This window comes from Pungitius pungitius, chromosome 1, assembly GCF_949316345.1.
Source record: "Pungitius pungitius chromosome 1, fPunPun2.1, whole genome shotgun sequence".
NCBI classification, from domain to species: Eukaryota; Metazoa; Chordata; class Actinopteri; order Perciformes; family Gasterosteidae; genus Pungitius; species Pungitius pungitius.
Window position 1 is genome coordinate 35,471,056 of NC_084900.1, and position 23,574 is coordinate 35,494,629.

The 23,574-nt window shown below is 40.5% G+C and overlaps 1 protein-coding gene across 4 annotated transcripts in view; it reads left to right on the plus strand.

Annotated features, from left to right (window-relative positions):
• Window positions 1–3,895: 3,895 nt before the first annotated feature.
• The window catches only part of LOC119223712 (paired box protein Pax-7-like), a 48,657-nt gene continuing 28,978 nt past the window's right edge, over window positions 3,896–23,574 (plus strand). Inside the window, exons 1-4 of one of the 4 annotated variants that reach the window (XM_062566250.1) lie at window positions 3,896–4,206; window positions 4,762–4,997; window positions 5,163–5,289; window positions 5,482–5,610. In XM_062566250.1, coding sequence (XP_062422234.1) covers window positions 4,122–4,206; window positions 4,762–4,997; window positions 5,163–5,289; window positions 5,482–5,610 — 577 coding nt within the window. In that variant the 5' untranslated portion in view covers window positions 3,896–4,121. Of the gene's footprint in view, window positions 4,207–4,761; window positions 4,998–5,159; window positions 5,305–5,481; window positions 5,611–23,574 lie in introns of all 4 variants that reach the window. The other 3 variants (XM_062566248.1, XM_062566244.1, XM_062566249.1) reach the window with 3 other exon arrangements.

The window sequence follows — 23,574 nt, forward strand, 5'->3', positions numbered from 1 at the left end:
AGGTGCAAATGTTTGCAAAGAAAGGTCAGATTCCTCCCATCCTCACCGACCTTGTCAGTAACTTCATAAACTCTTTAAAATTATTATACGCCGCCTCTTTGCTACACTTATTAATGCGCGTTTATGGTGTGTTTTCTATAGAAATCTGGTACCCCATTGAACATTAAGCTGAACGAACGCGCCGTTCATAGACACCAGAATGAACGAGAACAGTGACGTTCATCGGGCATTAATACAGTACGTTGAGTTCACGTTCGCCCAAAATATCAACAAGTTTATGAACGCGTTCAGGCACAACACTGTCCCAAAAGGGCCGGGATCGCACCTCACCCAGCATGCCTCGGCCTTCACTTTTTTCACTACAGAGTTTTGTTGCACCCTGTGACTCCGGCGTTAGACTCCTTCGACTGAGTTTTAAGATGGGTTGGATGGGTTACTGACTAAAATTTATGCCCCCACCCCCTAACTGCCTCAGGGAAACTTGTAAATATAATAAGTCAAATAAGTCAAACAAGCAAGTTGTATCTGGTTTAACCCTTTTATTCCTGTAGGCGTTTTTTAGGTCTCATGCTGGAAATTGCATTTACACACTAAAACTAGGATAACGCATGTCTGATGATAGTGACAGTGAGTCTGTCGATCAAGATGAGGATGGAGACATAGTAGAGGTTGAAAATCCTCCTTGTTGAACACCCCACAATACATTCTGTGCTCCCTCTGGCATAACATTTCTAATGATATCATGTCCCCCCCTTCAGTATTTTAAGACATTCTTCAGGTTATTGTAGGCCAGTTGAATGTGTATGCCATAAAATTTGACACAAACAAGCCCTTTAAGTTTACATGTTTTGTATGTGGATTTTGTACATACAGTGTTGGTCATTTCATTTCTTTGTTTAATATTTTTGAATTTATGTTTGAATCCATTTGTGGTTAATGTGCTCAAAATGCACTACTTTCTTAATGCTTACATTGCTTGTTTGACTTATTATATTTACAAGTTACCCTGAGGCAACAGACCTAAATCAAGTTAGGGGGTGGGGGCATATATTTTAGTCGGTAACCCATCAAACCCATCTAACAAGTGGCCCGATAGGGGCCCTCGGACCGTACACTGCTGGGCATTTACACACTAAAACTGTATGATTTATGAAAGCAAAAGGTATATCTTGAAATTTCTTGTTGTCATGATAAAAGGGAACATAAGTGAGTGTGTTTGGATGTGAAAATCAGTATATATATTTTGATATTTGTATGGGACACACAAAAAAAGAAGAAACTCAGATTTGCTTGGGAAAAAACTACTTACAGGGGCTTTATCCCCATAAAACATAAAGGACGAAGCCTGGAAGTCTCCATTATGTTAGCCTAGTGTGTGGACAGTATATCTGTAAAGGTTTTACTTTTATTGAGTAAAGCAGAACAAATAGAGAGAGACTTTAGTGGAGGCCTCACGGCCACTTCACGCACAGTGGAAGCAATGCAGCTCAAATCTCTCCGTTTGCCGGGCAAATTATAAGTCCCGCCTCTCTATGGATTCGTCAGAGCCAATGGAATGGAGCCAGACCCACGTGGGATAGATCGCCCGTTTTCCTGGCCAGTAAAAAGAGGAGACGTGTGGAGCGAGAAATGACGCTCCGCTCTGAGGGCGAAGCCCCGCCCCCCTTTCCCATGTAAACAAGACGTAATGTTCGATCCGAGAGTTTTAGGCGCGTCATTGATTTAGGAGGCTGTGATTGGAAGTCGGGACTGGAGCTGTCAAAAAGCTGGACAAATCAAAATTGCCCATAATTCGGGATGTCCCGGGCATGCCTACCCCCGGAAATGATGCATTCTTTCATTGAAAACTCATAAAAATAACGGAATTTATGTTTAAAAAGTCATAATGTGATTCGAGTGCTTTGAGTTTGTTTTGTTTGGCGATTAGTGGCTTTAAGGCTGAACGCTTCTTTACGGTAACGCCCCCACTGGAAGTGTTTTTTTAATAATGCGCCGTTAAAGGCGTTGCGTAGCCACGCTTTGCCAAAGGGACACTCAAATCTTCGCAGAAACGAATAAACGGAAGGTCTTCTACAGTCTCTGATAGAAGATTATGAAAGAATAACGCATACTTCTCGCTAGAAATGCCATCGAAATGCATACAAATGCTGATGCTTTCTTAAAATATTGTGTTTTTCACGGAGATTATGCTGACCGTCCGCCATGTTTTTCTTTTCGCTACCGGGAAACTTGATAGTCACGTGACCTATTTGCAAAGCAATGTAAATGAATGGGCCAAAAGAAACGTAACATAGTAACGTTATTTTGGGGGAAAACGTAACATGACTACGTTTATCACGGTGGACCAACGTAGCCATTTCACGCTTTTTTTGGAGACTGGGTTGAACATTCATACACGCATTTGGGGTCACGTGTGATGCCCAAGGACACACAGACATGGACATCGATGGTCCTGAGGTGTTGCTAAAAGCTCCAGACAGCACAACTAAAAGAGTGAAACTTGTGATTTGACTTTTCTTTCAAACTGCTATTCCAAGGTTTAAGCTCTAAGGGGGAGAACACTGACCAGTCTCAAACCCCCTCATGGTGCCCCTCGGGACAATACTTATCTCCATCATAACGTTTCACTGTGGCGGGGCCAATATTGGGCGACAAATTGGATGATAAAATTAACAATAGAAGCACATATGGCTGCAGTTCCAAAGACAAAATATGGAATTCGCAACAGTCAGCCTTCATGTAGAAGCTTGTCATGGATGAGCCAGAAGGGCCCAACATGTGGGAATTTTGTGAAGCGGTAAAAAACAGTTATATTCCTGCAGATGTGATGCTTTTAAATTACAGGTAAATTACAAGTAAGTTATGGTAAAATGCAGTCTCTTAAAATAACTGTAGTTTTCAATATTTACTTTCATTTCTATAACATACTGAATCAGTCAACTGTGTGTACGCTTATGTTGCTTTTCTGTTTTTCCCATTTGATTAAGAAAATTACAACACTCAAAAACAATTAACTTACCTATGTGCTATAGAGCAACAAATCAGGGCAAATCTTACAAGACACTTGTCGTGTATTTAAGTCATATGTTTGTAAAATTTGTAATCACGTTTATAATTACAATAATATTAATATTAATTAAGTTTTTACATGAAAGTCTACAAAAAATAATGTTTAAATACTTAAGTTTAAAAAAGCTTTTGTCAGTAGCCACCAAACCCAGTATCTCTCCCCCTCGGCAGCTAGGAGTGGGTTACTATGGTAACGGCCATGGAGTAACCAGCTATTTTTGTGCTTGAGTGAAGGACCAAAATATTTTTGGATTCGAACGTGATTCTTAATAAAAAGTGTGAATGTGCTGTAGTCTTAACTTAAAAGCCTGTCTAAAGGCTCTTAAAGGTCGACACAGTTCTGTGTGATGGAAGAAAACCTTTTTCAAATTCCAATAACATGAATACATTTCAATGTTTTCAAGCTTTTGTTAATATACAAATATAAGTATTCTGTTCAATTAAAAAATATTACTAATGACTGATAACAACTATAATTCTCACATCCGAACTCTCTTACTGCTCATTGCATTGTATGTGTACGTGACAGGGGACGCGCTTTTTGTGCACACTTCCAATGCGATTGTGTGTGTTTAGTATGCTAACGTGCACGTGTGTGTGTGTGTGTGTGTGTGTGCGTGCGTCTGTATCCCTTCGTTCCCATTGGCTGCTGAAACTTGTTGGAGCTTTTCTTTCTGGAAAAAGAGAAAGCTCCAAGAACCTATTGGTGCTCGCGAGCACCCCCCCCCCCTCCCCCCCCTCCTAGCCCGCCCGGTCCGCACTTTTCCGGGGAAGCGTGAAAGTAGTGCAGCCTTCACACCGGTAAAATGAGCTCATTCCGGAGCCGGAGCGTTTAGTGTGAGGCCCCCGCACCCCGCACCCCGCACCCCGCACCCCGCGCGCCGCCTCGCGAGGCCTCATCGCACCTCGTTACCCTCCCGGGGCGCACGCCGCATCCGTCACACATTCCCACCTGAAAAACTTTTGTGACCAACAAGTCGACTTGAACTGGATATCTAAACCCTGTCCGTCTTTTTTTGCTTTTATTTCCCTTTTTTTCGTTAAATGGTACAATGTCGTCTTTGCCAGGACCGGTACCGCGGATGATGCGCGCGGCTCCGGGACAGAACTATGCCCGCACCGGATTCCCGCTGGAAGGTATGCTCCGCGGGAAGGCCTCGTATTACACATCTATCTTTCAACATATTTAATATGTGTTGATTATCTCCATAAAATAGTTATACGAAGTTATTTTATAAACGTATTGGCTAATTATAAAATGGGCCCAATGCATTTAATTTATTAACCACCTGGTGATTATTTCGTCAAAAATATTTATACAATTGTTTAACGTTATATTATTTAAATATTATTTAAAATCGTGGGTTCCCCTGCAAAATCCAATCAATCAAATCGAAAACGAGCCGGAGAAGCTGCGGATTATTTCACTATTTGAAAAGCGTGCTGATGAATGATGAAGGTCTCTTCACCTCCTCTTCAGAATCAGATGGAACTGTCGTTCATGCAGTGTGTTAACGAAGATGTCCATTTATTGCTACTAGTGGGACGCTAGCTGAATATACTAATTCTAGTAGGCCGATGTGATTATGTTGAGGCCTGCATTTCATTCCAGGCCAAAAACACATAAAGGAGAATATTTCCCTTCACGTGCATGAAGATGAAATGTTGAGTTGGACCGTGTGTCGCCCGCAGTGTCCACTCCCCTGGGACAGGGTCGGGTCAACCAGCTGGGAGGGGTTTTTATCAACGGCCGGCCGCTTCCCAACCACATCCGACACAAGATAGTGGAGATGGCCCACCACGGGATCCGGCCCTGCGTCATCTCCCGACAGCTGCGGGTGTCTCACGGCTGCGTCTCCAAAATCCTGTGCCGCTACCAGGAGACCGGCTCCATCCGGCCCGGGGCCATCGGAGGCAGCAAGCCCAGGGTGAGGAGACCCGCCATACGACACTAATGCAAACAATACAGTGATAATAATATCACATTGCCACTGTTGTCATGGCTATCATTACGTGATATTAGTCATGATTTGATGTACACACGTGGCAGCTTCCCCACTCATCATAGTGTGCACGTTGTCCCCCTGCAGCAGGTCGCCACGCCGGACGTCGAGAAGCGGATAGAGGAGTACAAGCGGGACAACCCCGGCATGTTCAGCTGGGAGATCCGGGATAAACTGCTGAAGGACGGGGTGTGCGACAGGAGCACAGTCCCTTCAGGTGAGGCCTCCTCGGGTAAGCCGCATTTAATTCATCCTTTCATTCTCAAGCTATTTTTGGATTCAAAATGCGTGACCATGGATGTTAAAACTACTAGTAATAATAATAATAACAAATACTTATTTTGTTAAAAAAACAAAACCTTATTTTAATCGTATTATTAACATAATAATGTTTGCCTGTGTGTTTTAGTGAGTTCGATCAGCCGCGTACTTCGAGGTCGGTTTGGGAAAAAGGACGATGAGGAAGATGGTGATAAAAGGGATGAAGACGGAGACAAGAAAAGCAAACACAGCATCGACGGCATCCTCGGCGACAAAGGTAGGCCAGCGGAGAGCGCGTGACAGCGCGCGTGGACAGCTGCGGGTTGGACTGGTGTCCACGTCGCGAGTTGTACAAATTGGGCCTAAATGAGCGCTTTGTCGCGCGGGGAGCCGCTTCATTATTTATGAGGGGGGGGGGGGGGGGGTCCCGCGGCGCTGTTAAACGCTCCCTGGATGTGCCAGTCAATATCAATTACACAAAGGCCCCTCAGTGACGGGGCCCCCACAGGATAGCGCATCCAACCAAACCTTTCATTACATAAAATCAGAATAATTAATACAATAAACCAACAATATCTACATATTCAACCCCCCCCAAAGAATCCATGAGTTGCTTTTACTCATGGATAAAACTCCCTCATCACAAACGTTTCGGCAAGCAACACTTTCATGTACAGAACAAATCATTTTTTACTAAAATGATTAAATTTGACGATTGAAAGTAAAAAAGTAATAGTATTAATATTCTGAAGTTATGTAATTCAAGTTTAATTTCTGACGTGTGTGACACTTATATTTGCCATTATATTTATATAAAGGTTATATTTATATAGCTCATATTAGCACATGTAAGCCGTTCAATATATAATGAAACACAAAGAGCATTTCATTCATTTGGTTTTATAGTGTAAAGCTTTTATTTTTGGGTTAGTTTTCAGCGGACCAGTAGGACTTGGCTCTTTTATCCTTTTACCACCATCAGCTGCAGCTGGTAATTCAACTTGAGCTCCCCATTTCCTGACCACTGGTTTGTGACATTTTTTTTCAAAAGCTATCAGCGGTCTTCCTTTTCATGTTCTCCAAAAGATCAGCTTGTCTTTCTGTCTTCCAGCCCTGGCATTTAATAATTTGAAGACTTAGCCTATTACAGCTGGTAATGAAACCTGTGTCTGGTGAATAGGCGTCTGTGTTGGAGAGGGGTGTAATAGCTTGAAGGCATGCTAAGAAATATATTTATCCCCTATCAGCCCTCACTCTCACAGTTCCTGGCACGTATATTCTGTGGAGGGGTTTTAAAGCAGATTATATTGAGCCTTTTATTTCTTTTCACTTTCATCTTTCAGCACCTCACTTCGTGGTGTGGCGCCCGCGGCACATATGCATGATATTTTAAGATGTCCTCTTGTGTTGTTTAGATTGTATTATTAAATATTCCTTTAATTTGCTTTTATGGGATTGTTTTTGGTGGTCGGCTGAATGCGAGGGAGAGCTAGAACAGGTGAATGAAGAAGGTGGGACTGAAGCCTTCCCCTTTAGATAAGCTGCTGTTCTTCCACCTGACGTGTACTGCATGCCAGGGTACAAAGGCAAACATGTGAACAATGCACGGCTAGTGAATAGCAGCCTTTTCTTCTCATCAGTTGCATTTCCTCTCATGACATTTGTATAATAGGACATGACAACCCAGTCTCCAAAAAAAGCGTGAAATGGCTACGTTGGTCCACCGTGATAAACGTAGTCATGTTACGTTTCCCCCCAAAATAACGTTACTATGTTACGTTTCTTTTGGCCCATTCATTTACATTGCTTTGCAAATAGGTCACGTGACTATCAAGTTTCCCGGTAGCGAAAAGAAAAACATGGCGGACGGTCAGCATAATCTCCGTGAAAAACACAATATTTTAAGAAAGCATCAGCATTTGTATGCATTTCGATGGCATTTCTAGCGAGAAGTATGCGTTATTCTTTCATAATCTTCTATCAGAGACTGTAGAAGACCTTCCGTTTATTCGTTTCTGCGAAGATTTGAGTGTCCCTTTGGCAAAGCGTGGCTACGCAACGCCTTTAACGGCGCATTATTAAAAAAACACTTCCAGTGGGGGCGTTACCGTAAAGAAGCGTTCAGCCTTAAAGCCACTAATCGCCAAACAAAACAAACTCAAAGCACTCGAATCACATTATGACTTTTTAAACATAAATTCCGTTATTTTTATGAGTTTTCAATGAAAGAATGCATCATTTCCGGGGGTAGGCATGCCCGGGACATCCCGAATTATGGGCAATTTTGATTTGTCCAGCTTTTTGACAGCTCCAGTCCCGACTTCCAATCACAGCCTCCTAAATCAATGACGCGCCTAAAACTCTCGGTTCGAACATTACGTCTTGTTTACATGGGAAAGGGGGGCGGGGCTTCGCCCTCAGAGCGGAGCGTCATTTCTCGCTCCACACGTCTCCTCTTTTTACTGGCCAGGAAAACGGGCGATCTATCCCACGTGGGTCTGGCTCCATTCCATTGGCTCTGACGAATCCATAGAGAGGCGGGACTTATAATTTGCCCGGCAAACGGAGAGATTTGAGCTGCATTGCTTCCACTGTGCGTGAAGTGGCCGTGAGGCCTCCACTAAAGTCTCTCTCTATTTGTTCTGCTTTACTCAATAAAAGTAAAACCTTTACAGATATACTGTCCACACACTAGGCTAACATAATGGAGACTTCCAGGCTTCGTCCTTTATGTTTTATGGGGATAAAGCCCCTGTAAGTAGTTTTTTCCCAAGCAAATCTGAGTTTCTTCTTTTTTTGTGTGTCCCATACAAATATCAAAATATATATACTGATTTTCACATCCAAACACACTCACTTATGTTCCCTTTTATCATGACAACAAGAAATTTCAAGATATACCTTTTGCTTTCATAAATCATACAGTTTTAGTGTGTAAATGCCCAGCAGTGTACGGTCCGAGGGCCCCTATCGGGCCACTTGTTAGATGGGTTTGATGGGTTACCGACTAAAATATATGCCCCCACCCCCTAACTTGATTTAGGTCTGTTGCCTCAGGGTAACTTGTAAATATAATAAGTCAAACAAGCAATGTAAGCATTAAGAAAGTAGTGCATTTTGAGCACATTAACCACAAATGGATTCAAACATAAATTCAAAAATATTAAACAAAGAAATGAAATGACCAACACTGTATGTACAAAATCCACATACAAAACATGTAAACTTAAAGGGCTTGTTTGTGTCAAATTTTATGGCATACACATTCAACTGGCCTACAATAACCTGAAGAATGTCTTAAAATACTGAAGGGGGGGACATGATATCATTAGAAATGTTATGCCAGAGGGAGCACAGAATGTATTGTGGGGTGTTCAACAAGGAGGATTTTCAACCTCTACTATGTCTCCATCCTCATCTTGATCGACAGACTCACTGTCACTATCATCAGACATGCGTTATCCTAGTTTTAGTGTGTAAATGCAATTTCCAGCATGAGACCTAAAAAACGCCTACAGGAATAAAAGGGTTAAACCAGATACAACTTGCTTGTTTGACTTATTTGACTTATTATATTTACAAGTTTCCCTGAGGCAGTTAGGGGGTGGGGGCATACATTTTAGTCAGTAACCCATCCAACCCATCTTAAAACTCAGTCGAAGGAGTCTAACGCCGGAGTCACAGGGTGCAACAAAACTCTGTAGTGAAAAAAGTGAAGGCCGAGGCATGCTGGGTGAGGTGCGATCCCGGCCCTTTTGGGACAGTGTTGTGCCTGAACGCGTTCATAAACTTGTTGATATTTTGGGCGAACGTGAACTCAACGTACTGTATTAATGCCCGATGAACGTCACTGTTCTCGTTCATTCTGGTGTCTATGAACGGCGCGTTCGTTCAGCTTAACATCGTTCAATGGGGTACCAGATTTCTATAGAAAACACACCATAAACGCGCATTAATAAGTGTAGCAAAGAGGCGGCGTATAATAATTTTAAAGAGTTTATGAAGTTACTGACAAGGTCGGTGAGGATGGGAGGAATCTGACCTTTCTTTGCAAACATTTGCACCTTAATGATTACTGTCCTGTTTTTCTTTTAATAATTCCTTATTTAAAAAAGACCATTTAAGCAGCATGTGTTTGAGAATGTAGTGTAGGGGTAAACTCTGCAACTGCTGCTAGTGTGGAGTGAATAGACAGCAACATAGCATCAAAGAATCATTAGGGAAATGCTGTCCCCTCAATGCTAATGTAAACCCTGGTTGGATAAGGATTCAAATTGGATAAGAAGATTAAATCTGATGCATAGCTTCAGTGTTAAAACTGATAAAATAATTGCTGTCTGTGGTTCTGGGCTGTGGCAATAATTTAAAAAAAAAATAGCTCGCAGCAACGTATGGAAAAAAAGAACTGAACTAGTTCATTTTTTGGAACCGTGAACTTAGTTCAAATATTTTGAATTATGAACTGAACTAGTTCCTTTTTAAAATTTGTAAACTAAACTTTGAACTAGTTAATGTAGAAAGTAAACTTTCCCAACACTGGCTATAGGACCCCGGAAGATGATGAACTATGCCTGGGAAGGGCGAAGCCATGCCGGTACGAGCATGATGTGCAAATTAGTCGTCAGATCAAAGTATAGTAGTGATAGACTAATCGAACCATCTAACAAGTGGCCCGATAGGGGCCCCCGGACCGTACACTGCTGGGCATTTACACACTGTATGATTTATGAAAGCAAAAGGTATATCTTGAAATTTCTTGTTGTCATGATAAAAGGGAACATAAGTGAGTGTGTTTGGATGTGAAAATCAGTATATATATTTTGATATTTGTATGGGACACACAAAAAAAGAAGAAACTCAGATTTGCTTGGGAAAAAACTACTTACAGGGGCTTTATCCCCATAAAACATAAAGGACGAAGCCTGGAAGTCTCCATTATGTTAGCCTAGTGTGTGGACAGTATATCTGTAAAGGTTTTACTTTTATTGAGTAAAGCAGAACAAATAGAGAGAGACTTTAGTGGAGGCCTCACGGCCACTTCACGCACAGTGGAAGCAATGCAGCTCAAATCTCTCCGTTTGCCGGGCAAATTATAAGTCCCGCCTCTCTATGGATTCGTCAGAGCCAATGGAATGGAGCCAGACCCACGTGGGATAGATCGCCCGTTTTCCTGGCCAGTAAAAAGAGGAGACGTGTGGAGCGAGAAATGACGCTCCGCTCTGAGGGCGAAGCCCCGCCCCCCTTTCCCATGTAAACAAGACGTAATGTTCGAACCGAGAGTTTTAGGCGCGTCATTGATTTAGGAGGCTGTGATTGGAAGTCGGGACTGGAGCTGTCAAAAAGCTGGACAAATCAAAATTGCCCATAATTCGGGATGTCCCGGGCATGCCTACCCCCGGAAATGATGCATTCTTTCATTGAAAACTCATAAAAATAACGGAATTTATGTTTAAAAAGTCATAATGTGATTCGAGTGCTTTGAGTTTGTTTTGTTTGGCGATTAGTGGCTTTAAGGCTGAACGCTTCTTTACGGTAACGCCCCCACTGGAAGTGTTTTTTTAATAATGCGCCGTTAAAGGCGTTGCGTAGCCACGCTTTGCCAAAGGGACACTCAAATCTTCGCAGAAACGAATAAACGGAAGGTCTTCTACAGTCTCTGATAGAAGATTATGAAAGAATAACGCATACTTCTCGCTAGAAATGCCATCGAAATGCATACAAATGCTGATGCTTTCTTAAAATATTGTGTTTTTCACGGAGATTATGCTGACCGTCCGCCATGTTTTTCTTTTCGCTACCGGGAAACTTGATAGTCACGTGACCTATTTGCAAAGCAATGTAAATGAATGGGCCAAAAGAAACGTAACATAGTAACGTTATTTTGGGGGAAAACGTAACATGACTACGTTTATCACGGTGGACCAACGTAGCCATTTCACGCTTTTTTTGGAGACTGGGTTGGACATGACTTAAGATACATGCATATCTCACGCATGATTTCACCCATCTTATCCCTGCAGCAAGATGCTATATGACAAAACATGTTCTAATTTGTGTTATTTTGTTAGATGTTTGGAGACTATATTAAAAGCTGCAAAACGTCAATATTCAGTAGATTGCTGTGTGATTACGTCCAATACATTTTAGAATAGAGACTAAAAGGTTACAAGGCAACCGATGAGGCTCCCGGTAACAATGACTCTTTTCATCTGGAGTCGAATGCAGCATTTACTCAATGTGCTGTTTGCCAAAGATATGCATAACCTGTAGGGGAAAAAATAGCAGTGTCAATTTTGGAGTCCAGAATAAGCCACGGTTAAATGAAAAAAATGGTTGACAGTGAGGATGGAAAGAGCACTTCAAACAAATCCAGCGGAATTAATGAGAAGCAGCTTTACAGAGAGCCCAGGCGGTGGGAAGTGCTATTGCTGCTATTAATACACTTTTCCCCGGGCATCCACACTTGCTCCACTCCATCTACACTTTCTCCCAGCTATTTTGCCGGGTTGAAATTGAGGGAGACCCAAATGTTGGCTGAAGATAACACAATCATCACAGCCGCGATCCTGGGCTGTGCATCAGTGTATTAAACTGGGATTAACCTCCCCTTTCTTCCCCGCTGCCTCTCACCAAAAATTCACACTTTTAAAAGACATAAAAAAAGACAAGGGGCTGGAAACCAATGAAGAACAATTTCACCAACAGCAAAAAGGACGATGGTTGTCATTGCCATCAGGATAATCATTGTGCTGAAGAGATGTTTAATCCAAACAGGTGTTTAAGGATAAAGATTAATCAGTAAATTCAATAAAAAATACTTGACAACAAGTAAAGGTACACAGTAGGTCAAAAAACACTAAATATTAAAAAGGACAGTTTCATTGTAATAAGTGGAGTAGAAAATCTATAATGGAAAAGCTCATGTCAAATCATGATGTGTATCATCTTATTGTTATTTTTACATTCCATTCCATGTATTTGTGACTTCCATTGCATTTTGAACCCATGGTTTAGCAGCGAAGGGGTCGGTGTCTCGCTCAGGGACACTTGGACATGGAGCAGCCAGCCAGCCTCTACTCCATGCTCCACATCGCCCCATCTCACCATGCTGTTACACATACTATGCACTGTTGACTCATCGTTTGTAGTCAACAGTTACACCACCTCAAAAGGATTCTCTTTTGCTGGAACGTGACCATAGATCATGCTTGCCATCCTTGCGCAGCCAGTGACGGGTGGTGCAGCAATATTGTTGTCCGGGTGGAAAGGTCGATTTTCGGGAGGGCCTTTGAAATTCGGGAGTCTCCCGGAAAAATCGGGAGGGTTGACATGTCTGCCATAGATTCAGAGGTTTAGGGTTTAGTGAATATGATTATGATTATTATATGATTGGGGGGGGGGGGGGTGCCAGCGCTGCTTTCAGGGCTGCCTGTTTGCATGTTTAAAATGTTTATGATGGTGATATTGCTTTATCCATACTGGGATACTCCCACTACCCTTCTGGACATTTGAATAGAATACAGCAAGAATGCGCCCAGTTACAACTGATGATTCTATTGAATATTTCATCACTCTATGTCAAACTTTGTCTCCATTAAGTTTGGTATTTGTATTTCCTTAGGGATGGCACTAGAAGGTCACACTGTGATCTCTGTGAGGATCGGAGTCACTGTTTCAGCAGAAGAACCTGATTAAGCAATCATACATGCAGAATGAGGAACATTCAAATTTCAGAATCAATAAACAAGAACGAAGCAATGTGAGGTAGAAATTTTATTCTTTAATATTCCAGATTAGCATTACTTCTTCAGAATATACATTAAATAAAGAAGTGAATGAATTCAAGTTAAAGTATATTTTACCTTTTTTTAATGTGTAAAATAATCCATTCCAAATTACACATATTGTGAAATATATATATAAAATGTTAAGTACACATATTTATAAATTATGATTTTTAATAAAGATATTTTCTAATGTCAAGAAGTATTACAATTTGGCATAAGAATACGAATAAGTGCCATCAAATAATCAACCTAATGTTTTATGGAACATGGAACCAAAGAATATATGCAGTAAAACCATAACTAATTGATTTTGGGGTGCACTGCTCGACTGGTTCCAGTGTGCTGTTCAGCCCAGTCGCCTCCCAGCAAGAAGGTCGTGGGTTCAAAGCAGCACCTTGGAGTCCACATGTTCTCACCGTACCTGCGTGGTTTCCTGAGAGTCCTTCCTTTAGACAGTCCAAAGACGGCCAAGATAGCTTAATTGGTGACCAGAAGACATTGCCCCTAGGTGTGCAAATGTGAGAGTGAATGGTTGTTGGTTCTACGTCCGCTTCTGATTGACAGGCAACCTGTCCACGCTGTACCCCGTCCCTCGCCGGGTGTTAGCTGGGATTGACCCATATGTTCTTTCAAAAATCTACATTATTTGGGAAATAAAAACGCCATGTCTTTTGCACAGAGATGATTATTGGTTGCTTTTCTCTATTTATTTCTGATAAATCCAAAAGACAAACTAAGTCATTGTCATATAGCACTCGTGGGTCTCTGCATCGTCACATGTACTTAGCACCTAAAATGGCAAAATACTAATTGTAGTCTATGCCAGCAATCATTAGCATTTTTGTCAGCGCTAATCTACTTGTTGATCTTACTTTATTCCTGGTAACACTGGACTTCTCAGTGATGTCTTTGAGAAAACCCATATATATTAAGAGGAGGTGCTGAACTGGGAGGGGGCTTTGAATGGGAGAATGGCGGCCCACTTCTTTACCATGGAGTGTTCAGGAGCCATCCCTTAATCTTCCTTTCATTTCGCCGTTAAATGCCAAGAATCTCGTCTGGTGACCCAATGGGAAGCTGATCAGCCGACAAAAGAGAAGCGCTGCACAAAGACCAGTCAGAGGCGTCGGGCATCCCATCAACAGCCCATTTGCAAAGGATACACACAAGACAATGGCAAACAGAATGAACAAAATGTCGACACTGCCCTGGATGATTGTTGTGTAGAACCTCTAGAAAGATCAATCACCCATACTTTTACTGTATGGTCAAGTTACATACATTATATATTAATATGTCCTTAGCAAAGCCATTTAGTGATTTACTGGAGATCCCCAAATTTCCAATTTGAAGAAAATGCGTATCATTCCTATTAATATTTTAATTTGATCGAAATACAGCTTTATAGGAGATTTTATTTTTTATTTTATTTTAAGAGAAATATAATTATTTGTTCAAGAGGACATGATATCTTGTGGTTGAATGTTTTTTTGTCAGGATTAGGCTTTAATTCCAATAATTTAGCCGTCCAGCCAAACATGTCCATGAGAGCGATACGGAGACCCAATTCAGAGTGTTTCCCCCCCCCCCTGCAGGATCAAACCAATGGCTTTAAAGACACAGATCAAGTATAAAATACTGCAATGTAGTTTGCACAAGAAACCAAAGTTCATTAATAATATTACAAATATGATTATCTGCATATTGATAATATTTACAACCGATTACATGTTGATTTTCTGTCTTTTCAATAGGTCAACACGCCTTTCATCTATCAAAGATGGAAAAAACTAAACTGATGAATACAAAATATGTGAAAAGGTATCGTGTTATTATATTAAGGAGAGGACTTGACCTCAATGTTCAACATTAACTATGAATAAAATAATAGACTATTTTGTATTCTTTCTTAAAATTTGTCTTTAGCTTTCCATTTATTTTCTTAGAAAAGAATTGCCAGATACGTCCATGGAGAGAGATATTTGTAGTCAGCATTCCTATTGTCTGGGAATGTAAAGATCTTATATTGGAAAAACGGTTGAAGGAAATCTTTTAGCGAGTGGCTAAATTCATCTTTAATATCCTGTTTGAAATTTCCATACAAAGGGCTAAATGCTTGGATCTATTAGATGGCTTATTTGTGGTTTTCTCCATCAATCCATGCAGGAAATCACATTCACAGAATGCAACCATCCAGTGTAATTGGTGCGAAAATGACCTTAAATATACAGAGATTACTGGGGCATAAAGGCCGGCAATTTTGGAGGGTAGAGTAAATGTTCACGCCACTGAAAGGTATGAAAGTGGATTAATGGCGATTTCTCCGTTACTGCATTAAAATCATTTGAGCCTCCTATTTAACAGCCGCTCTGATGGGAACGGAGCATTGTTCACACAGCATCCTTTTGGAAACACATCAGTGTACCACTGGATACAGTAACTTGATCTGGCTTATTTTATAGAATTCTGCACATTTGATGACAACCAAAATGCTCTATTCTATCATATTGTATTTAATGCAAATATGTCAAGGACAGCACTGAATTGAGTATGACTACAGCTGTGTTAGGAGTAGCCACAGTGCTGCTTGTCATATATTCTTCAGGGATGTGGAGCAAAAGACATTTCCTAGTTTGGTCTTTGGATGAGGGTAGTGGTGGTGTCTTAAATAGCTGCTTGGTGTTTGTTGGCCCTGAAGGTAATAATGATAAAAAGCACACTGGGAGGATTAATAATCTGTGTATAACCAAAGGAGAGAATATATCACTATATGTCTTAATTTACCTCCTCGTTCTATATTAAATCCTTAAAGGTTAGAAGCATTTGACCAAAAAGAAAGATTGAAAAAAAAGTTCAAAGTTAAATAGATTTTTTAAATTTAAGGATATAATATAGTGAGTCGTACATACAGCTTCTTTAATTATAGGCCTTTTTTGGTTGAAGTATAGAAACTAAACTAAAGAATCTATGACACTTGCCCATTTCCTAAATTGTATACCAATACGATGGCGTATACACTGTGACATGAAGCTTTTTGCCACCAGAACATAAACAAACAAAGACTAGTGACAGAAAAAGGGATCAGAAGCCTCTCATCTGACAGCAGTTCTTATTTTGACGAAAGTCTCTGGAACAACCTGCTTGACAACTTAGAGAATCAGTAGTTCTACCTTCTGATCATTTATATTTTTATTGAAAGATTGTCCTTTTTTTATCAAAAATGTGCATTTTTATTATCTGCAAATGTACCTTTTTGTATTGCTTTAAAACTACAGTTACATCAATTGTGAATATTTTTAAGTGTAAGAGAGAGAAGCCAAAAAGATTATGACACAAATTATTTTAGATAACGCTATGTTGTTTTCAATTATCGGTCTAATACATTTTTTATCCGTCCTCTGTCAAGTCAGAGAGTCCGTTAACCTTTGGACAACAAACAGTCCGCTTGAAAATACTCCAAACCCAACTTTAACCAGTGGAGTAAAAGTAAAAAAAGATTCCATGCATTTTAGTCCAGAAATTGTGCAAAAGTTGAACTATTCTTTGATGCCCAAACCAATGCGCTAAATAGCATGCTGATATGTTGGGGATATATTGTGTACCATTTTTCTCAGACAAACTACGGCAAACTCACAGTACAAAACCCACCAAGCCACCATTATAAATAAGGAGTAAAATCCATAGTCGTACTGATTTTTTTTTAACTGTGTGGCAGCTCTTCACCGTGTCAGGGAGGTGTTCCACTGATTTGTGGCCAAATGCAGGGTGGCAGAGTGGAATGGGGCAATATGGCCTCTGTGTCTCTCTGATATAAATATAGTTATAGTTAATAATTGTTTGGTGCAGGCATCAGCGTGTGGACACAAACTATCCAGTATGTCTGCATTCATGTGTGATCTACTGATACAGAAGCAGTTGCTTACAAGAAGAAAAGAAAAAATGAAAATGGAGAAGGAGAAGGAGGCGTTTTTTTGTGCCTGCATTTTCCATTTAAGGAGTTGATGAACTCCTCCAAGTGTATTAAAGAAAGGGAAACAATATGAACCAAAGGCTTGTGGCAAGCAGTCTGACAGTTTATAAAGTGCCGGCTATTGTGGCCTGAAGGCAGTTGCATGAATACCCTTGAATAGACTCCCTCAAAGTGACACGATTGAGCTAGACAACAGCAAAACGCTGAAAGGAAAGCTTCTCCTCTGCGCTGCCAAGCTGATCGCCATTCCTAATGCTTTGAATACACGTACATCTGAGCTGGGAGGCTTTGCTGCAGTCCACTCACTAATATTTTTTCTTCTGTTTAACTGGAAGTAAAACCTTGGGCCTCATACCGGCCTAGTAGTGCCGAGGGCAACTACAAGCTACTCTTATCAATGCTTTGCTTTTTTACAGGACTAAATAACTACGTTTTGTTTCCCCTTTGTCAACATGCCCTCGCTGGACGCATGTATTGATGAAGTATTGAAGTATTGAAGTATTGGCTTTTCACTAGCAAACATTTTATTGCATGAACAAGCGTAGTTAGTAGTCAAGTAGTTTCCTTGGTTTCACCTGGTTGTCTTCATATCTGCACATCGAGCCAAGCCAGACAGAGAAAGTAGAGCAGATGGACATTATTATAATAATAAAGGACATTGAAACATTCAAAAGTACTAATAAAAACACCAATAATGTCACTATGTTCATACAACGCTCAGGTAGCGTTCAGATAAGGAAACTCCTGTCGGAACCCATTCTGCAGCATTCTGGATCAACAGGAGAGTCTTAAGCTGTTTTTGGAGCAGATAACAAAGAAATGCAATAATCCAGCATGGAAGTAACGATGATGCATCCTTTTGACACAGGGCCTTTCTGATTTTTGCTAAATCAAAAAAAAGCAATACTTGAAAATTATTTTAGCCAGCACTGCCATTTTAAATAACTATGTATTATTATTACTTACTTTTTGTCCTTACGGTATGCTAACATTTCCCCAACCATTATACAAGGGGGGGGGGGGGGGGGGGCGCACCCCCCAACCAACAGAGGTTCCGTTCGGCGATATTATAATGCATTCAGGCCCTTTTCTGAGAAAATTAGTATCGGGCAAAATTAAATTACAATTTAATAATGGTGTGTTCAGATGGTCTCATAAAACGTAGATTTTTATTAAATTTAAATAAATCTGCTACTTGAAGGAAATGTAGCATAACTAGATATTAGAGAGGAACTAATGATTTGCAATTAGTATCGACTGCAATAAAAACATTATCATGGATTTAGGAGTAGTTTTTCCATTTTGTTCTTGACACTTTTCCATGTTTAATAGAGCATTAAAATGAAAAAACATGTACACAATAATAATAATAATAATAATAAACAAAGGGACATTTAGAATAGATAAAAATGTGCGATTAACTCTGATTCATTTTAAGTTACCATGACATAAATGACATTAATTATGATTCAATATTTGAATCATTTTACAGCACTATTATTTATATTTGCAGTCACACAAATACGTTCAGTTCTTTGTTACGTGACAATAAATGTTGTTAAATCGTACCGAATACATTTGATTTGGTTATTTAATCCCACTAAGTAGTCACATTATGATCTTCCGGACCTTTGCTTCTAGAAATTTTGGAAACTGGACCTCGTCAAATTTTAGTTGAAGACCCGTGTCTTTACCATGGAACATTGTCTTTGGTTTGGTGCTCACAAAAAAAACTAACACAAATTGAAAATGAATTTTAACCACAAACAAATAAAAACAAAAACACAAACAAAGCATTTGGGAATAATTTGAAACAACACGAGGAAATTAAAGAGCCCTCTTTGTTTTTACACTGGTTTATCATGACATAATGCCCAGTGCATTACACACACTGCTCTGATAAGATGGCCGGCAGGGCTTCGTTGGCCCAAATTAACACGACAAGTTGGAATCGGTGGAAGGAAATCTTTTTCTCTCTCGAGGTGAACGGCTCACCGACCCCTCCATCTCTCACTATTGTGTCCTGGTCGATTTCAAAGCGTTTTTATCACAATCTGTGAGCACAGTCAACAAGCACAAATGGTTTTTTGTTGTACTGTTCAAATTGTTAATCCACTTTCTTCCAAAGTAAGATTATTTTATTGCTCTTTAAAACTTTCTGCAATTGCTTTCTTTAAGCCTGCAGCTGTCCACTGAGGGCTTAGCTGTGTCGGATATATCTTAAGAGTGCCTCTTATTATTATATTTGCTCCCCGCTCTAATCTTTATCAGTGTTTATATTGACAGTCAGCAATTTTTGTTTATGGCTATTTTTTATCTACTAAATAAAGACACATGCATGCCAGTGCCTGGGGAGGAAAGAAGATAAAGACTTTGCATTAATAGCAGTTTGCTAAGACATAATGCCCCGATAAAGCCAGCATCTTTGTGTGGGCTGGATTGAGTTCAGTGCCAGTTGTATGTAGCATAAACTAAGAGCACACAGCTTGCCTCTAACACATCCTATGGCTCTCCGACACCAAGTGTTCTTTGATAGTAAAACAGCAAACTGAAAGATTCCTCCATTCCTTTTCTTCAGCACAGCCAGTGTGCAGACTTCCTACATCTTTTGGCAAAAATGTTACTCATCGATGTAAAACTGCAGATGTTGCATATTCTCCACTCCTGCTGCTCACTGTGCACTTTTGCTGCATTTGTTGTGATTAAATAGCATTGTGTTGGCGATGTATTGTAACAAAGGCAGGAACAATACTGGACTGTGTGAATGAGTGTGCAGAGGCAGCGCCGGTCTCGGCTTCAGCTCAGTTTTTCTCACTTGGGCTTGAATTGAGGCCTTTGTTGACGGAGCGGCTCCTGGTGCCAACTGGCAGATTTTGACTTTACTTTCTTTTGTGTTATTTGAATATATTTTTAAAACCTTGGCTCTGGCCTCAATTAGTTGAATGTTCAGACCTTCATTTCAAGGCCCTGCATTGTTGGTTCTAGGCACACGAATCTCAGAGTGAAACAAAAATTTGCCACTGCAGCAGAAATGAAAGGAAACTGTTATTGTTACTAAATACCCATTTATTGACTGAAATATTTCAGGAGCAACTGAGAGCTAGTTGTGCATATACAACTTTTTGGGGAATTTAGTGAAAAATGCCAGTTAAAATATCCTTTCAATAAGTGAAATAAATGATCTTAAATGGGTGATTTCAAATAGCAGGCAAACTGTGATACGCAGAAGTGTACGACCACAGCATGATCGATGACTACCTTCATTCCAAGCTTAACATTTACTTTTTATTTTAACACTACTGATTTTGGTCCAGTAGGGAAACTGGTACACCTAAACGCAAAAACCACTTCTGGTTCATGTTCCTACAACCTCCCCCATCCCTCCGTTCCGTGTCATGCCTCTGCACCATTTGACCTCTTTAACTCTTATGTGCAGGCGGCACTTTGCTTGGCTGCTCAGCTTTAGTGACTCAGTCTGGAAGTGTTTACTGGAGTCCTGCAGAGTGCAGCGGGGCTGCTCGTGCTCTTTCATGGCCAGCAGCCCCCTGAGGTGCTGCATCTATTGGTCCTGAAAGGAGGCTGGGAGGCTCCGGGCCTCTGTTGTTTAAGGTGAGCCCACTTTGTCACTGAGGCAGCTGACCAGAAAGAGTTGTCCAAAGACCCTTCACAGCCAAGACGAGCCGCCACTTCTCCACTTCACTCTGTTAACATCTATTCACACGCCTCCCCACGAGGGGACAGTGATTGTAGATTGTAGAGTTTGGACCATCTCTGGTTATTTGCTGCGTTACATGTGGTCTTTTCAAAGTATGTTTAAATGTTGGGAAGAATTATAGCATAATGACGAGTGAAGGATTCAACCACCAAAAAAAGTGAACTGTTTCAATTCTAAGCGCCTTGTGTCGGATGGCTAAAAATAGCGCTACACAAATTCAAGCTATCATTGGGTAACATTGGGTACACAAGTGACTGTGGTTCCACTTGTCTTTTGGACTTCAAGCAGTACCTGAAATGGGACGATCTGGCTTACTGCTTGAGTCTTCAGCTTTTTCTCCGCTGCTCCCGTTGCCTAGCAACCTGCTGAGCTTAACGGTAAAAGCCTTATAACCTAAAATAATAGTACAGATAATAATATAGAGATGGTCATCTTCTTCTTTTTTAGTTCAAGAAGATATGCTTCTGGAGCATGATATATAACGGCTGAGGGAACAATATTTTCCTTCATTTTAAATTCAATTCAAATTGGTTAAGCCATTTTAGCTAGAAGTAATGCAATCTCAAGGCAGAGGAAATCAATCAATACAGTAATTGAAAACTACAGAAGCAAATGCATTTCTTAACTTGCATGCAAGGACCATTCTGTGACTTTAAGATATCAGAGAATATGTCCAAGTTAAAGTGGCTGAATGTCATCACACATTGAAATGCACTTATTATAAGTCGCTTTGGATAAAAGCGTCAGCTAAATGACATGTGATGTAACGTCATTCTCCTTCTGCTTGATGCTGCTTCCTCCTGCCTCCATGAAACAAAACAAAATGTAAAGTTAGCAGCAAAGCAACCAAGTTAGGTTTATTTGTAATGGTCTGCACTTGTACAGCACTCTTCTTGTCTTCTGACCACTCAAAGCGCTTTAACACTACATGACATCATTCACCCATTCATACACTGATGACAGGAGCTATCACACACAGTGGCACCTGCCCATCATTAACAGTCACAGCTACAGGAGCAATGCTGGGGTCAAGTGTCTCCCAATGACACATGGACATGCAGGTTAGCCGGGTATCCCCACTCACCCACACTCGCCCTTTGTGTATTTATTCTCAACGTTACTGACTTATATATATAAAGTGATATTTCCTCAGAAATATGTTAGTTAGCCTCTAAAGTGTGAAAGTAAAGACAAGTGACTTTGAATGAATAACTGGAGGCGGATGCAGGCAGATGAGCTGAACAACGTGTCAGAAGGATGCCGCCGACCAAATGAGACACGTGTCATGTGGGTCCCTGGCATCGTCTGCTATGCCAATGGTTGTTACTTCCTATGCTTCCTGGTGTTTCGCCTGCTTGATTTCCCTTTTTTTGTCATGAGTTATTTCTTTTGAACCCTCTGTCTACACCTAAACAGTGTAAAAAAACATTTTGTGATGAATATACTGAAAATGTTATTGGCTTAGTTTCTAATATATTTACAATCTGGGCCAGAGTCGTTTTTTGTGCTAAGTGAGGCTACACTTGTAATCAGCATAGAGAGATATAGCTGAGCCATCTTCTTATTATCTGATTTCTGAAAAAAGTTTGTCTCTACAGTGTATAAACAGAACGAGACCATCCAAGATTAGAAGATAAAAATCCGGTGTTTCTTTTTGGTGATCCTCTAGTCTGTGATTCTGGGCAATATGAATGGCTTCACTTGACAGTCTGTCATGAAGAAAGAAGCTGTTAGTTTTGGGAGTGATGAGGAGAGCAGGGAGCTGGGTTAAAAGCTGCCCCATCGCGGAGCAGATAGTGGAGAAAGCAACAGACAAACCCAGCACAGCAATTTGCAGGGTTTTGCACTAATAAATTCATCAGTTGTTGAGCCAATGTAGTCACTTCAACTGGTCAGGGCCTATGGAGCTGAACTGAAAGCAGATCCTGAGTGTAATTATACTGGAACTAATATGATTTTCAAAATGACCCATAATTAGTTTCATGCAGCTCTCCAGAGCTCCTTCAGTCATTGTCCCAGTGTCTTGGTCCAAGTGGGGGACAGTCAGTCAGCACAGGACTTGTTCCTGTGTCTACTGAGCAGCTTGAGAAACAAAGCGTTCGTGTCCAACACATCATCCAAACAACGTTGTATGCCCCCCCCAAACACATCAAAGACCGCCGGTCACTTTCACATACGAGTTGTCAAAACCTAGTGGCTCATGGGGATGGATTTCATGGTAAAAAGGAGAAAAGGATAGTAATATTAGAATTCTTTCATTATTTTAAAACACAATTCGGTGCTGTGTTTTAGTGGTTAACGCAGATGATCTGGACTAATCTGCATAACAAATAGAGTTTTTAGAAGTAAGCATTTTCAAAAAGATAAATTGAGATTGTAGCCAAGACTCTAATTTTTTGAACGATGTGAAGCAATAATCTATTTGTTTGTGGTGACTACACAATACTCTGTTAGAAGTTGGTTCTGGCTCGATTTCGGACTGAATTTGGAGATGCTCGGGTTGTGATGGACAATGTACATATTCTGAGAAAACATATTCATTTTGTGATCGATTCCTCTCGTTAGAACATGGAATTACAGCTAGCATTATTCACGTTAATTAATACAAGCATAAGAATGTATCATTTTACAACAATAAATGACTGGCTTTGGATGGTACTGGACCACAATCGTTTAATTCGATTTTATTCAGGGGATGTTATATATCTAAGTGAGTTTTAACCTCCTCTTTTTTCAAAATTCAGTGTATTTTAGTCTTCAAAGGCCTCA